At 42.8% G+C, this 17650-nt stretch overlaps 1 protein-coding gene across 1 annotated transcript in view; it reads right to left on the bottom strand.

Moving 5' to 3' along the window:
* Positions 1-14934, bottom strand: part of LOC311134679 (ubiquitin-conjugating enzyme E2 H-like) — a 36424-nt gene extending 21490 nt beyond the window's left edge. Inside the window, exon 1 of the mRNA XM_084168430.1 lies at positions 14709-14934. Within this exon, the coding sequence (XP_084024556.1) occupies positions 14709-14761 (53 nt within the window). The 5' untranslated portion in view covers positions 14762-14934. The remainder of the gene's footprint in view (positions 1-14708) is intronic.
* Between the last annotated feature and the right edge of the window lie 2716 nt (positions 14935-17650).

The following is a 17650-nucleotide window of genomic DNA, read 5'->3' as shown; positions in this document are numbered from 1 at the left end:
AAAGCGATGCCCAAACCTTCCATTAAAAAGCCCTAACCTGCAAGATGAACCTAGAGAAAAGTCCCCTCAGCCAGCTGGTTCTGGGGCTCTTTTCACAAATACAAACATGCCCCAGGACGGCAACACAATTAGACCCAACCAAATTATAATAAATAAATAAATAAATAACTACTTGACACATTGGAAAGAATCAGCCAAAAAACAGAGCAAACTGGAATGCTATCTGGTCCTAAACAGAGAGTACACAGTGGCAGAATACCTGAAGCATAGCCTTGCTATTGAGAGAGGTTGCCATAGGCAGACCTGGCTCTCAAGAGTAGACAAGATATGTGGCCACTGCCCACAAAATGAGGTGGAAACAGAGCTGCACTTTTTAACCTCCTTTAACCTACGACCATTTAAGAGACATATCCCTCAAATTACACAAACCCCAAAGAATTCAAACAAAAATCACATTTTGACAAACTCCTGTATCTGTTAGGCGAAATACTGCAGTGTGCAATCCCAGCAGCAAAATGTGTGACCTGCTGCCACATGAAACACCCATGTAAATATAACCTAACCAGAACTAACAAACACCCACGACAACCTCAGACTCTACTCAGAACTAACTGTGGGTATCAGAACAAAACAATAGGAAAGGACCAGTGTCCCATCAACTAGGCCTCTGGGAGACCAGGCTCTGGACTGATGAGGAGCCCCGCCCTGGTGCTACATGCTGGGCTTGAGTTAGCCTCTCCAGCCTTATGGATGGAATGACCTTCCACATTCTGACACCTGTGTCCTGGTATTGTTTTGACCAATGCATTTTTACAGTTCAGTTGGCCAATGTTCTAGTTCACTAGGGTAATGAGAAGGCTCAGGGAGGGGAAAAAATGGGAAAGAAGAAAAGAAAGACAGAGAGAAACAGGAAAACAGAGAATTTGAAAGAGGAGGAGGAGAGGGGGAATAGAGTTTGTGACATACAGCAGGAGCTGAGCCTCAGAGAGAGAGAGAGAGAAGATCAGGGTAGAAAGGTTTATCTGAGGCATCAGAGACATGGCTGCGTGTGTGTGTGTGCGTGTTGGGCAGTTGTGTAGCATCCACTGTTGTCCAGTGTGACTACAGTATGATCCAGATATTCCATGTGCAGAAATCTGTCATTCAAACCAAGGGGACTGGAAACAACATGAGAGGGATCTTCCATTGGCCACAGGTGGTGGGTGGAAGGGAGGATGTGTCATGATTACAGGGTGTGGTGGTGACCAGCAGGACAATCCAGGGACATGTTGAGTGTGTGACATGAACCCAGACGTTAGTGTGTCTGTTACTCTCACCTGACACACACACACACACACACCAGTAGCAACAGTTACTCCGTGTTTCATCATCCTGTCACTTCCTTCCCAATTAAAAACATGACACATGATCTCCTAAACTTCCCTTCTCAATAAGGCAGTCATAGTGCCTATCCCAGCTCACTAGAAGGCAACAATGCTAGCTTGTTGTGTATATGGGTTGATGCGTTTTACCTCATGCGTCTTACACTCCCAGAGGTGACCTCAAGTCTTACCCTCTTCGTTCTGACAGCTCAAACAGGCTGAAAAGCAAGTTGAAGCAGGAAAGGATTCATCCAACATTCACCTCGGCTGCCGGCTTGCCCCTAGGATCTGAAACCTGCCGCTCACACCTGTACTTCCATATATAAACCTGCTAGCTAACTGCCACAGACCTTCTATTGACCTCACTGTTATGGTAATCAGATGCAAACATGAACCCTGAGCCACACTCAGACCTGGAATAACATATCTGTTAAACACAGAGTCCACCAACACCCAGAGGACCTGGTGAAATAGGTTTACCAAAATTGTGTCTTTTCATGTGTCAGTCAGGAGGACCCACAGTTGGGTTGTCTGTCTTGAGTTGCAGCAAGGCTAAAGCTTGGGTTGTGGTTGTGTGTCTGTCTCAAGAAAATGTGTATTTTATTGGGTTTAGGAACTACTAACATAGAGGACAGGGCAGATGCCACTGATTAGTTGAATCAGGTGGTGTGTTGTGTTGAAACAAAAGCCTGCACACCCTGTGGGTCCCTAGAAGCCGGATTGAAGAACAATGGCCTAGAATAAAGGCCGGGGGCAGGGCAGGCAGCGGTGACTGACCTACAACAGACAGGACCTATAAATAAACCTGGTTACAATGATGCAGTTTGGAATGGTGCATTTCGTTCTTGTCTTTCCCCAGGGGGTTGCCCTAAGAGATGCACACACCACAGGAGGCTGCTGAGAGGATGGCTCATAATAATAGCCGGAACGGAGCAAATGGAATGGCATCAAACACCCGGAAACAATGTGTTTGATACCATTCCACTACTTCCGCTCCAGCCATTACCATGAGCCCATCCTCCCCAATTAAGGTGCCACCAGCCACCAGTGGTGCACACACAGACACGACCAAACACTGAAAGAACCAGAAGGTGCAAAGGGAAGGGACTAGGGCCTGACAAACAGTCATGTGTTGTGTTCTACATTGAGCATGCTCTACATTCACAGGTCCTCTGCTGCCTGGAGTACACACCAGCCAACCAGACTGAGACAAGGCAACAGACAATGCTGGTTTGGCAAAAAGAAAGGAAAGATTTACCGCAATACCCAGACCCCACCTGCTGCTAAGCTTCAGGAACACCCACAAGTGCATAAACACGCATGCACACACACACGCAAAAACACAAAAAACAAGAAATATCCAAAGACAAAAAACAAACATGCTCAAATATCAAGATGAGAGTATCTCTCCCTTTCCAACACTCAAAAGTGCTGTGCGTGTGAACCTGCTCCCAGGCATCACAGCGATGGCAGCAGCTCAGCTCAGGGAACCCCAGCTGCCTGTTAGATCAACCAGCATCCTGAATCTACAGATAGACCCCTCAGACAGACCCCTGGCACACTCACTAGGCCACTGCTCATTTATTTGATACAGCCCAAATGTTATAGCCTACTGTTTTGTTCATCCTTTATTTATCCAGGTGATCCAACTGAGATTAATGTCTTGAAAGAACTGCCCGGGAAGGCGGCTAATTACTCATGATATCCATGCATTGATTTAAAACCAGAAAGTATATGTACAGTGTCTTCAGAAAGTATTCATACCCCTTGACTTATTCCACATTTTGTTGTGTAACAGACCAAATAAAAAATGCATTAAATATTTTTTGGCCTCACCCATCTACAACCAATACCCCATAATAACAAAGTGAAAACATGTTTTTAGAAAAGTTTGCTAATTTATTGAAAGTTAAATACAGAAATATCTCATTTACATAAGTATTCACACCCCTGAGTCAATACTTTGTAGAAGCACCTTTGGCAGCAAATACTGCTGTGAGTCTTTCTCTGTGAATCTCTGAGAGCTTTCCACACCTGGATTGTGCAACTTTTGCCCATTTGTCTTTTCTAAATTCTTCAAGCTCTGTCAAATTGGTGGTTGATCATTGTTAGACAACCATTTTCAGGTCTTGCCATATATTTTAAAGTAGATTTAAGTGACAACTGTAAATTAGCCACTCAGGAACATTCAGTCTTCTTGGCAAGCAACTCCAGTGTATAATTGGCCTTGTGTGAAAGGTGAATTCATCTCCCAGTGTCTGGTGGAAAGCAGACTGAACCAGCTTTTCCAATAGCATTCTGTTTCTTTTTTATCCTGAAAAACTCCCCAGTCCTTAATGATTACAATCATACCCATTGCATGATGCAGCCACCACTATGCTTGAAAATATGGAGAGTAGTACTCAGTAATGTGTTGTATTGGATTTTCCCCAAACATAAGAATTTGTATTCAGGACAGAAATGTATTGCCCAATTTTTTTTGCAATATTACTTTAGTGTCTTGTTGCAAACAGGATGCATGTTTTTATTCTGTACAGGCTTCCTTCTTTTCACTCTGTCAATTAGGTTAGTATTGTGGAGTAACTACAATGTTGTTGATCCATCTTCAGTTTTTTCCTATTACAGTCATTAAACTCTGTAACTGTAAGTCACCATTGGCCTCATGATGAAATCCCTGAGCAGTTTCCTTCCACTCTGGCAACTGAGTGAAGAAGGACGCCTGAATCTTTGTAGTGACTGGGTGTATTGATACACCATTTAAAGTGTAATTAATAACTTCACCATTCTCAAAGGGATATTCAATGTCTGCTGATTTTTTTTATTATCTACCAACAGGTGCCCTTCTCTGCGAGGCATTGGAAAACATCCCTGGTCTTTGTGGTTAAATCTGTGTTTAAAATTCATTGCTCGACTGAGGGACCTTACAGATAATTGTATGTGTGGGGTACATAGATGAGGTAGTCATTCAAAAATCATGTTAAACATTATTATTGTAAATACATGCAACTTGTGAAGCACATTTTTACTCCTGACCTTATTTAGGCTTGTCATAACAAAGGGGTTGAATGGTCCTCTGTAGCTCAGCTGGTAGAGCACAGCGCTTGTAACGCCAAGGTAGTGGGTTCGATCCCCGGGACCACCCATACACAAAAATGTATGCACGCATGACTGTAAGTCGCTTTGGATAAAAGCGTCTGCTAAATGGCATATTATATTATATTATTATTGAATATTTGACTCAGGACATTTCAGCTTTTAATTTGAAATTAATTTGAAAAAATGTCTAAACACATAATTACACTGACAAAAAATCTCAAGTTAATCCATTTTAATTACAGGCTGTAACAACAAAATGTTTCAGCCAATCAGCATTCAGGGCTCGAACCACCCAGTTTATAATTATTGTGTACTAGCTAGCTAGTGTAGCTAGTGTGTACTAGCTAACTAGTGTAGCTAGTGTGTACTAGCTAGCTAGTGTGTATGTGTGTGTGTGTGTGTGTGTGTGTGTGTGTACTAGCTAGCTAGTGTAGCTAGTGTGTACTAGCTAGCTAGTGTGTGTGTGTACTAGCTAGCTAGTGTGTACTTGCTCGCTGCACAAGCAACACTGGTCAACATAATGACCTGGACCAGAGCTAGTGCACAGACTGGTATGTGGGTAGCACAGTGACGCACTGGAACAAAGCTACTGGACTCACTCAATACACAAGACCAACAAACATCTACAGGTTGCGCGCCCGCACATACCATTTGAGACCCAAAAATACCATCTGAGACTCACGCGCATGCGCTTTGAAGTTTGCAGTTGGACGCTTCTCCTTTGTAGGCCTATGCCAACCAAAAAACATTGATTGCAACATTAAACAAACCATACAACTCTATGCACCAGGACTACTTTTAACAATCTCCACTGAAAATGTTACAAAAACACAGATGCAAATGAGGGTAAAATCTTTTCAAAGACTATCTACTACAAATTAAGATTCAAAGATGTCTGCAAAAAGAATAGGGTGTCAGCTTCTGTTTTTAAAAAAATGATTTTGGTTATTGAAATACAGTAAGTGAAGTGGATTAACATATAGAGCTATTTCAGTGCCAACAGAAACTGAATTTGAATGTAATATGTTTATCTGTAATGCGCAAATTGAATCATTGAATTCATAAATTGAACTTGTATTTCATGACTCGAAACTGAATTGAATGAATATTGCTTTCAGTTTACAAATTCAATTTAATATTTAAATTCAATATTTATCCATTCAGTTTCAATATGGTAAATATTGCATTCATTGTCTGTGTATCAAGTTTCAACTTATTTCAAGTTTCTCAGTTATATATACACTGCTCAAAAAAATTAAGGGAACACTTAAACAACACAATGTAACTCCAAGTCAATCACACTTCTGTGAAATCAAACTGTCCACTTAGGAAGCAACACTGATTGACAATACATTTCACATGCTGTTGTGCAAATGGAATAGACAACAGGTGGAAATTATAGGCAATTAGCAAGACACCCCCAATAAAGGACTGGTTTTGCAGGTGGTGACCACAGACCACTTCTCAGTTCCTATGCTTCCTGGCTGATGTTTTGGTCTCTTTTGAATGCTGGCGGTGCTTTCACTCTAGTGGTAGCATGAGACGGAGTCTACAACCCACACATGTGGCTCAGGTAGTGCAGCTCATCCAGGATGGCACATCAATGCGAGCTGTGGCAAGAAGGTTTGCTGTGTCTGTCAGCGTAGTGTCCAGAGCATGGAGGCGCTACCAGGAGACAGGCCAGTACATCAGGAGACGTGGAGGAGGCCGTAGGAGGGCAACAACCCAGCAGCAGGACTGCTACCTCCGCCTTTGTGCAAGGAGGAGCAGGAGGAGCACTGCCAGAGCCCTGCAAAATGACCTCCAGCAGGCCACAAATTTGCATGTGTCTGCTCAAACGGTCAGAAACAGACTCCATGAGGGTGGTATGAGGGCCCGACGTCCACAGGTGGGGGTTGTGCTTACAGCCCAACACCGTGCAGGACGTTTGGCATTTGCCAGAGAACACCAAGATTGGCAAATTCGCCACTGGCGCCCTGTGCTCTTCACAGATGAAAGCAGGTTCACACTGAGCACGTGACAGATGTGACAGAGTCTGGAGACGCCGTGGAGAACGTTCTGCTGCCTGCAACATCCTCCAGCATGACCGGTTTGGCGGTGGGTCAGTCATGGTGTGGGGTGGCATTTCTTTGGGGGGCCACACAGCCCTCGATGTGCTCGCCAGAGGTAGCCTGACTGCCATTAGGTACCGAGATGAGATCCTCAGACCCCTTGTGAGACCATATGCTGGTGCGGTTGGCCCTGGGTTCCTCCTAATGCAAGACAATGCTAGACCTCATGTGGCTGGAGTGTGTCAGCAGTTCCTGCAAGAGGAAGGCATTGATGCTATGGACTGGCCCGCCCGTTCCCCAGACCTGAATCCAATTTAGCACATCTGGGACAACATGCCTCGCTCCATCCACCAACGCCACGTTGCACCACAGACTGTCCAGGAGTTGGCGGATGCTTTAGTCCAGGTCTGGGAGGAGATCCCTCAGGAGACCATCCGCCATCTCATCAGGAGCATGCCCAGGCGTTGTAGGGAGGTCATACAGGCACGTGGAGGCCACACACACTACTGAGCCTCATTTTGACTTGTTTTAAGGACATTACATCAAAGTTGGATCAATTTTGAGGGTGACTGCAAATCCAGACCTCCATGGGTTGATACATTTGATTTCCATTGATAATTTTTGTGTGATTTTGTTGTCAGCACATTCAACTATGTAAAGAAAAAAGTATTTAATAAGATTATTTCATTCATTCAGATCTAGGATGTGTTGTTTAAGTGTTCGCTTTATTTTTTTGAGCAGTGTATATATATATATATATATATATAGTGAGGGGAAAAAATATTTGATCCCCTGCTGATTTTGTACGTTTGCCCACTGACAAAGAAATGATCAGTCTATAATTTTAATGGTAGGTTTATTTGAACAGTGAGAGACAGAATAACAACAAAAAAATCCAGAAAAACGCATGTCAAAAATGTTATAAATTGATTTGCATTTTAATGAGGGAAATAAGTATTTGACCCCCTCTCAATCAGAAAGATTTCTGGCTCCCAGGTGTCTTTTATACAGGTAACGAGCTTAGATTAGGAGCACACTCTTAAAGGGAGTGCTCCTAATCTCAGCTTGTTACCTGTAAAAAGACACCTGTCCACAGAAGCAATCAATCAATCAGATTCCAAACTCTCCACCATGGCCAAGACCAAAGAGCTCTCCAAGGATGTCAGGGACAAGTTTGTAGACCTACACAAGGCTGGAATGGGCTACAAGACCATCGCCAAGCAGCTTGGTGAGAAGGTGACAACAGTTGGTGCGATTATTCGCAAATGGAAGAAACACAAAAAAACTGTCAATCTCCCTCGGACTGGGGCTCCATGCAAGATCTCACCTCGTGGAGTTGCAATGATCATGAGAACGGTGAGGAATCAGCCCAGAACTACACGGGATGATCTTGTCAATGATCTCAAGGCAGCTGGGACCATAGTCACCAATAAAACAATTGGTAACACACTACGCCGTGAAGGACTGAAATCCTGCAGCGCCCACAAGGTCCCCCTGCTCAAGAAAGCACATATAAATGCCCGTCTGAAGTTTGCCAATGAACATCTGAATGATTCAGAGGAGAACTGGGTGAAATTGTTGTGGTCAGATGAGACCAAAATCGAGCTCTTTGGCATCAACTCAACGTGTTTGGAGGAGGAGGAATGCTGCCTATGACCCCAAGAACACCATCCCCACCGTCAAACATGGAGGTGGAAACATTATGCTTTGGGGGTGTTTTTCTGCTAAGGGGACAGGACAACTTCACCGCATCAAAGGGACGATGGACGGGGCCATGTACCGTCAAATCTTGGGTGAGAACCTCCTTCCCTCAGCCAGGGAATTCAAAATGGCTCGTGGATGGGTATTCCAGCATGACAATGACCCAAAACACACGGCCAAGGCAACAAAGGAGTGGCTCAAGAAGAAGCACATTAAGGTCCTGGAGAGGCCTAGCCAGTCTCCAGACCTTAATCCCATAGAAAATCTGTGGAGGGAGCTGAAGGTTTGAGTTGCCAAACGTCAGCCTCGAAACCTTAATGACTTGGAGAAGATCTGCAAAGAGGAGTGGGACAAAATCCCTCCTGAGATGTGTGCAAACCTGGTGGCCAACTACAAGAAACGTCTGACCTCTGTGATTGCCAACAAGGGTTTTGCCACCAAGTAATAAATCATGTTTTGCAGAGGGGTCAAATACTTATTTCCCTCATTAAAATGCAAATATATTTATAACATTTTTGACATGCGTTTTTCTGGATTTTTTTGTTGTTATTCTGTCTCTCACTGTTCAAATAAACCTACCATTAAAATTATAGACTGATCATGTCTTCGTCAGTGGGCAAACGTACAAAATCAGCAGGGGATCAAATACTTTTTTTCCCTCACTGTATCTGCTGCATTTGATACTGTGAACCATCAGATCCTCCTCTCCACATTCTCCGAGTTGGGCATCTCCGGCACTGCTCACTCTTGGATTGCGTCCTACCTGACAGGTCGCACCTACCAGGTGGCGTGGCGAGTATCTGTCTCCGCACCACGTGCTCTCACCACTGGTGTCCCCCAGGGCTCAGTTCTAGGCCCTCTCCTATTATCTCTATACACCAAGTCACTTGGCTCTGTCATATCCTCACATGGTCTCTCCTATCATTGCTACGCAGACGACACACAATTAATTTTCTCCTTTCCCCCTTCTGATAACCAGGTGGCAAATCGCATCTCTGCATGTCTGGCAGACATATCAGTGTGGATGTCGGTTCACCACCTCAAGCTGAACCTCGGCAAGACGGAGCTGCTCTTCCTTCCGGGGAAAGACTGCCTGCTCCATGATCTCGCCATCACGGTTGACAACTCCATTGTGTCCTCCTCCCAGAGTGCAAAGAACCTTGGCGTGACCCTGGACAACACCCTGTCGTTCTCCGCTAACATCAAAGCGGTGACCCGATCCTGCAGGTTCATGCTCTACAACATTCGCAGGGTACGTCCCTACCTTACACAGAAAGCGGCACAGGTCCTAATCCAGGCACTTGTCATCTCCCGTCTGGATTACTGCAACTTGCTGTTGGCTGGGCTCCCTGCCTGTGCCATTAAATCCATACAACTTATCCAGAGCGCTGCAGCCAGTCTGGTGTTCAACCTTCCCAAGTTCTCTCATGTCACCACGCTCCTCCGCACACTCCACTGGCTTCCAGTTGAAGCTCGCATCTACTACAAAATCATGGTGCTTGCCTACGGAGCTGTGAGGGGAACGACACCTCCTTACCTTCAGGCTCTGATCAGACCCTGCACCCAAACGAGGGCACTACGTTCATCCACCTCTGGCCTGCTAGCCCCCCTACCTCTACGGTAGCACAGTTCCCGCTCAGCCCAGTCAAAGCTATTCGCTGCTCTGGCACGCCAATGGTGGAACAAGCTCCCCCACGACGCCAGGACAGCGGAGTCACTGACTACCTTCCGGAGACACTTGAAACCCTACCTCTTTAAGGAATACCTGGAATAGTCTAACAGTAATCCTTCTACACCCCCCCTCCCCCAGTGGTGGTTGTCCACTGAATGCACCAATTTGTAAGTCGCTCTGGATAAAAGCGTCTGCTAAATGACTTAAATGTTAAATGTTGTCCCGAAGCCACTCCTGCGCTGTCTTGGCTGTGTGCTTAGGGTCGTTGTCCTGTTGAAAGGTGAACCTTCGCCACAGTCTGAGGTTCTCAGCGCGTTGGAGCAGTTTTTCATCCGTTCATCTTTCCCTCGATCCTGACTAGTCTCCCAGTCCCTGCCCCTGAAAAAACATCCCCACAGCATGATGCTGCCACCACCATGCTTCACCGTAGGGATGGTATTGACCAGGTGATGAGCGGTGTCTGGTTTCCTCCAGATGTGACGCTTGGCATTCAGGCCAAAGAGTTCAATCTTGGTTTCATCAGGCCAGAGAATCTTGTTTCTCATGGTCTGAGAGTCCTTTAGGTGCCTTTTGGCAAACTCCAAGCGGGCTGTCATGTGCCTTTTACTGAGGAGTGGCTTCCGTCTGGCCACTCTACCATAAAGGCCTGATTGGTGGAGTGCTGCAGAGATGGTTGTCCTTCTGGAAGGTTCTCCCATCTCCACAGAGGAACTCTGGAGCTCTGTCAGTGTGATCATCAGGTTCTTGGTCACCTCCCTGACCAATGCCCTTCTCCCCCTACTGTCAGTTTGGCCAGGCGGCCAGCTCTAGGAAGAGTCTTGGTGGTTCCAAACTTCTTCCATTTCAGAATGATGGAGGCCACTGTGTTCTTGGGGACCTTCAATGCTGCAGAAATTTTTTGGTACCCTTCCCCAGATCTGTGCTTCGACACAATCCTGTCTTGGAGCTCTATGGAAATTCCTTCGACCTCATGGCTTAGTTTTTGCTCTGAAATGCACTGTCAACTGTGGGACCTTATATAGAAATGTGTGTGCCTTTCCAAATCATGTCCAATCAATTGAAGTTACCACAGGTGGACTCCAATCAAATTGTAGAAACATCTCAAGGATGATCAATGGAAACAGGATGCACCTGAGCTACATTTTGAGTCTCATAGCAAAGGGTCTGAATACTTATGTAAATAAGGTACTTTTTGTATTTTATTTTAATACATCTGCAAACATTTCAAAAAACCTGTTTTCGCTTTGCCATTATGGGACATTGTTTGTAGATTCATGAGAAAAAAAACATACTTAATCAATTTTAGAGTAAGGCTGTACTGTAACAATGTGGAAAAGTGAATGGGTCTGAATACTTTCCGAATGCACTGTACATAACTTTAACCCATTGTATAATAGATTCTCCAAAATTAAAATAGTCCAGGCATTTATATATAAATTCCAGTCATACTTTATCAAAAGCCTTTTCAAAGTCAGCTACGAATACCATCATTCATATTTAGTAGAATAATGAATGGATTGGCAAGATTTTGGCACCGTCAACTTTTAGAAGGTTAGTAGGAAATGTAATCATGTAAACCACCTAAATATACTCACATTTACTGAACATTTAGTATTTGAAACTCAAACATTCATTTCCCAACTGCTTTTTCGCTAATTCTACAGGCTCTTTATCATTCTCCATATCTTATATTCCAATGCATCCAACATTATGCATGCCCACCATGGTATTGGGCAGCTGCTATTTGAGAACTCATCGGGTTTAGAAATCAAACTCTGGTTATCTTATTGCAGAGCACACTGCACAACTGTTTTTAGAGAAGATTGTATTGTAAGGTATGCTACATGTGTAGGCTATGCCATATGTGCAGCTGTCGTTTTAAACCTCCATTATAGCATATGACACACATATTTCTATCTACATGCTTTTATTTGGGTTTATATGCTAATTATATGATTGAATGTGCCATTAAGCCTGCAGCTAGTTACTTGAAATGAGACATATAATAATGCCAAAACATGATTCAAAAATGTAATTTACTGACAGAGAGATAGCTAGCTAATGAAACACAAATTGACATTTACAGTAGCTGGCTCGGCTAATCAAACATTGACTAGCTTTCAATAAATGGGCTAAATGGTCAATGGAGTTACCTCTTCATGCAATCAAGACAGTTCATATTGCATGCTGCATATTTCAAGTGCACTCAAACAGAAATGTATCTTATTTCAGTCTTTGGGAGCTAGCTATATCTGTTCCTCTTCATCAGACAGAAGCTTGCGTTTTCCAAAGAGGCTGTGTTTACATCGTAGGTAGAAGCAGGCCATTGGCTGCCTTCATCACAAGGGGTATGTACGGGAGTTCTGATTGGTTCCAAGTTTTGCAAATTTGCCTGAGCAGACAGTGTTGAAATATACTTTTTATGAGAAAATGTGCAAGAATTGAAGGTGCCAACAAATTCTATAGTCATCATAAGAATGTTTTACTGTCATATACAAAACAATCTGCTCCTACCTCGACGGGGGTTCATCAACTTCACTCTTTTCGGCTTTGGCCAACCACCTAAGTGGAAGGGAGGACAGTAGCAGGTAGCTGTGGTTTGTGACTACTATGATTTCCCATTGTAGCCAATTCAATTGCAGCCATTCTGTTACTGATTTTTCTGTCATTCTGTTACCAATTTGGTAACAGAATTATGAGTTTTAATCACTTAATAATTAATAAACAAAATTGTTATCACTAAAAACACAACTAATTGGTAGGTCTACCTTTACTTGTTACCTCTGAACTTTCCTTATCTTCCCTCCTCATAAGGGAGAGACATTTGAAAATATCTTAAATATATGTGGGGTTTTGGTAACAGAATGACAAGACACTAGGCAATATTTCTTAAACTTACAGAAGGCAAATCACTTTTACTAAACTAAATATACATGTTTTACTTCAACATTATTGTGTTTTGATGTATTCTTAATACCTTCTAAGACTTTTTCTGATATATGTTTTCTTAGACCCCTTTTCCATCTGTTTGACCAGAAATCAAAGCCTTTGCTTATTCCTAATGTTTGGGATGGAAAATATAGACTCTTAGCTTTGATTTGACATGCTTCTATGAACTTCACATATTTGTGCTCATGAATCCTTTTACATGGAAATGCCCCAATTCTAACCTATAGAGTGAGTATGAATCAGAAAACTAACACACACACACACACACCGTTATGAGAGATTAGAATACTATATATTTTTAAACCCTACAGTCCTATTATCCACAAGACAATTACAGTCTGCAACAACAAAATCTAATGGTTTCTTCAAAAATGGCCTATAGTGTCAAATATTAATCAAATATTCAACAGTATTCATTTTACGCCATATTAAAACATATTTTACAATTAGATAGGGACATTCTGCAGATTCTATACAAAGACAGATAAACACTTGACATGCACAATCAATCATCTCCAATGGATTGATTTCATATGGCAGGTGGGCCGCAGCTTAAGGCCCGATAGACCTAGCTACTAACTAGTACATTCGGTCTATTCCCAGCCCCCCATCCTGTGCAAGCAGGGTTTGTTGTCACTCGATCAGCTGCTTATCTAATTCCGCCCCCTACCAGTTTCCGGATGGTAACAGGTTGACCAATCGGGGAGCTAGCTCACGCTGCAGGAGCACAAAAACAAAACAATTCAATTCACGCCGTCTGAACCTTTCAGGCAAACTTAAATAACTAGACGTGAGATAAAATATAATGTCCATCTACATTCTGATACCTCGGTGTAAAAGGTTACAATACATGTTTTTAAGAACTAGTGTCAATGAGAGCTTTGATTATATTAGGAAATCAATTACCACTACAGCATAGTTTTGTTAGGGAGGAAAACACAAACGCAAAAATAGGACTAATAACTAGCTAGGAACTACAATATTTACTACTTTAGGATGGGATACTTTTTTTTACCACAAACATTTTCCCATTATATAATATAATTTCCCAATGACTCACGGGTGGAAAACAGAAGTAGGCCTGTCTGTAGCTAACTGGCAAACTTGACAGGGGACATGTAAACAAGACATAGCTAAGCGTGCAATGTCAATACCGATCAGCTAACTTTACAATAACGGGACTGTCAACCAAAATGACTTTACAAAATCGAGATATCTTAGCTAAATACCCGGACCTAAAGCCAAGGAAATATGCTTAGATTGTAAAGAAAGGCCAGTAGGTAGTTGGACGGATGACGGATCACAGCTCGCAGAAAATGGTGCTCAACAAGGCCAGTGTCATTGTTTAGCTTTTCTAGTCATCGTCGTTTGAAGGATCAAGCTGTTCATTTTGCATAAAATAAATCTGGGATTGTAGAAAACAATCAAGGGCTGTTTTCATGAGAGCATCACTATTAAGCAAGCCAAAATAACATTGCTTGATAACTGCCCAAATGTCATCCAATAGGCCTACTGGCACCTGTAGTTTTTTGATCTGAGCAAACATGCAAAAAATAAAAATTCTCACACAAATCTAGCAAATATTACAGTTGGGTAAAATATTCAGCCTATATCTGGCAACAGCTTAACGTTAACCTTACTTAACTGAAACGAATCGTGTGATGCCTGATCCCCAAAAAATATATATCTGCTTTTGTCAAAAAATCTAACAACCATCAGCAGTTATTATTCGTTTACACAACATGTCAGTTGTCTTTCAACAATAAACAATCAATGTCATTACAATAGCTGTAGCTAAAGACCTGTCACTAGCTAACGTTAACTAAAATACGACAAAGATTTTTCGCCTGTCTGTTGTTTATGTTCAGAAAAGGATACAGTTTCACCACGTCGGTATCCATTCGCCTCTTGCCTGGACTTGGCGACGACATTTTTGTATTCCTTTGAGAAGTGTCAACGTAATAACGTTAAATCTGATGCTAACTAGCTCAATACTTCAAATATATCGTATGCCTTTCAAGTTTGTCCATCGAACGAAATCTGCACTTTCTCTCAACAGTAGCAAATGTATGTCTCTCTCTCCTTCTGCCTAGTTCGGTCTGTCCTGTCCTGAAGCTTTGGGCGCGTTCGAGCGGAAGACTTTTGTCAAGCCATTCAAAATGTGTTGCAAAAATGTGTTCCATTACGCGGTTACAAATTATCCGATTTTTGTCTATATGTGGACTGCGTGAACTTTACAGAAATCATGTGATCACAGGTCTGGACACTAAGTTTTGAATGCAGTCAAAGAGGAAGAGGCAAAAATAGTGTTTACTCTGCCCAAAATGTGTCCATGAAAATAAAACCAGGAAGTGAGGAATTTTTGTATGGAGGTCAATAAGAGATAGTTGAATAAAAATAAATAAACTGAATTGCTATGTGAGAATGATTTGATTCAATCATAGTTTCATAATGGTTAGGTTGTTTCAAATGCACTGATAAACGTGGACATACCTGGTATTTCGGCAACCTTGAAAAAAACTAATTTATATCAGAGCTGTGCCTGTTGGTCACGAGTGTATCTGCCCTCTCATTGGCTAGAATGGTCCCACCTGATCTCGCCTCCTCTCGCATGCCTTCCACATTTGAGGACATGTATTTACATTCTTGGAGTGGTCACTTGACCATCTTGTCAATATAATACGTAATGGGCTCGTTTGAGTGGTAAGGCGAAAGCAACCGACTGTAGACAAAAGTCAAGGAGTGAAGTCTGGGAAGTGATCTGAGAAAAGCCGAAAGTCAAACACTGATGTGGTTTTCCAACAGCAAGGATCAGTGCAACATGGCAGTGTTGCCATTGTTTATAAAAGTTGTTCTTTATAATGAAATAAACATGTCTCCAACCCCCATATCACACACTCAAACTGAAAATGTGGTCCTCTGTAGCTCAATTGGTAGAGCATGGCGCTTGTAATGCCAGGGTAGTGGGTTCGATCCCCGGGACCACCCATACGTAAAAATGTATGCACACATGACTGTAAGTCGTTTTGGATAAAAGCGTCTGCTAAATGGCATATTATTATTATTAAAATATGTGTGTACATTGTACAATCAATTGGTGAGCGAGAGAGAGAGAGAGACTCAAATAACACATTCATTTGTACAGTGCATTCGGAAAGTATTCAGACCCCTTCCCCTTTTTAACATTTTGTTACGTTACAGCCTTATTCAACAATGGATTAAATTGCCCCCCCCCCCCCCCCCCCACCCATCAATCTACACAAAATAACCCATAATGACAACGTAAAAACAGATTTTTAGACATTTTTCCAAATTGATTAATAATAAAAAATGTAAATATCACATTTTACATAAGTATTCAGACCCTTTGCTATGAGACTCGAAATTGAGCTCAGTTGCATCATTTTACATTTACATTTTAGTCATTTAGCAGACGCTCTTATCCAGAGCGACTCACAGTTAGTGAGTGCATAATTTTTTTTTCATACAAGCATCCTGTTCCCATTGATTATGCTTGATGTTTCTACAACTTGATTGGAGTCCACCTGTGCTAAATTCAATTGATTGGACATGATTTGGAAAGGCACACACCTGTCTATATAAGGTCCCACAGTTGACAGTACATGTCAGAGCAAAAACCAAGCCATGAGGTCGAAGGAATTGTCCATAGGATTCTGTCAAGGCACAGATCTGGGGAAGGGTACCAAAAAATGTCTGCAGCATTGAAGGTCCCCAAGAACACAGTGGCCTCCATCATTTTTAAATGGAAGAAGTTTGGAACCAACAATAATCTTCCTAGAGCTGGCTTCCCAGCCAAACTGAGCAATCGGGGGAGAAGGGCCTTGGTCAGGGAGGTGACCAAGAACCTGATGGTCACTCTGACAGAGCTTCAGAGTTCCTCTGTGGAGATGGGAGACCCTTACAGAAGGACAACCATCTCTGCAGCACTCGACCAATCATGCCTTTATGGTAGAGCGGTGGCAGCATCATGCTGTGGGGATGTTTTTCAGCGGCAGGGACTGGGAGACTAGTCAGGATCGAGGGAAAGATGAACGGAGCAAAGTACTGAGAGATCCTTGATGAAAACCTGCTCCAGAGCACTCAGGACCTCAGACTGGGGTGAAGATTCACCTTCCAACAGGACAACGACCCTAAACACACAGCCAAGACAACGCAGGAGTGGCATCGGGACAAGTCTCTTGAGTGGCCCAGCCAGAGCCCGGACTTGAACCCGATCAAACATCTCTGGAGAGACCTGAAAATAGCTGTGCAGCGACACTCCCCATCCAACCTGACAGAGCTTGAGAGGATCTGCAGAGAAGAATTGGAGAAACTCCCCAAATACAGGTGTGCCAAACCTGTAGCGTCATATCCAAGAAGACTCAAGGCTCTAATCGCTGCCAAAGGTGCTTCTACAAAGTACTGAGTAAAGGCTCTGAGTACTTATGTAAATGTGATATTTCAGTGTTTTATTTGTAATACATTTGCAAAATTTTCTAAAAACCGGTTTTTGCTATTTCGTTATGGGTATTGTGTGTAGATTGATGAGGGGGGAAAAAATAATTTAATCAATTTTAGAATAAGGCTGTAACAAAATGTGGAAAAAGTGAAGGGGTCTGAATACTTTCCGAATGCACTGTACATATCCACTTTATACATGAATTGCGGCAAAGTTGTTTCCTGTTTCAGTCATATCCTTGGTCACGTTCACATGGGTCAAACAAAAACACCCTAATGATTAGTTGACAATAGAGCCTCCCACAATGCAGGTTATGGCTGCAGGATGAAGTTAGTGAAGAGCAACTGCAGAAACTTGCAGT

This window comes from Coregonus lavaretus (genome assembly GCF_964263955.1).
Source record: "Coregonus lavaretus genome assembly, chromosome: 9".
Classification (NCBI taxonomy): domain Eukaryota; kingdom Metazoa; phylum Chordata; class Actinopteri; order Salmoniformes; family Salmonidae; genus Coregonus; species Coregonus lavaretus.
This window is presented reverse-complemented; position numbering and strand designations above follow the sequence as displayed.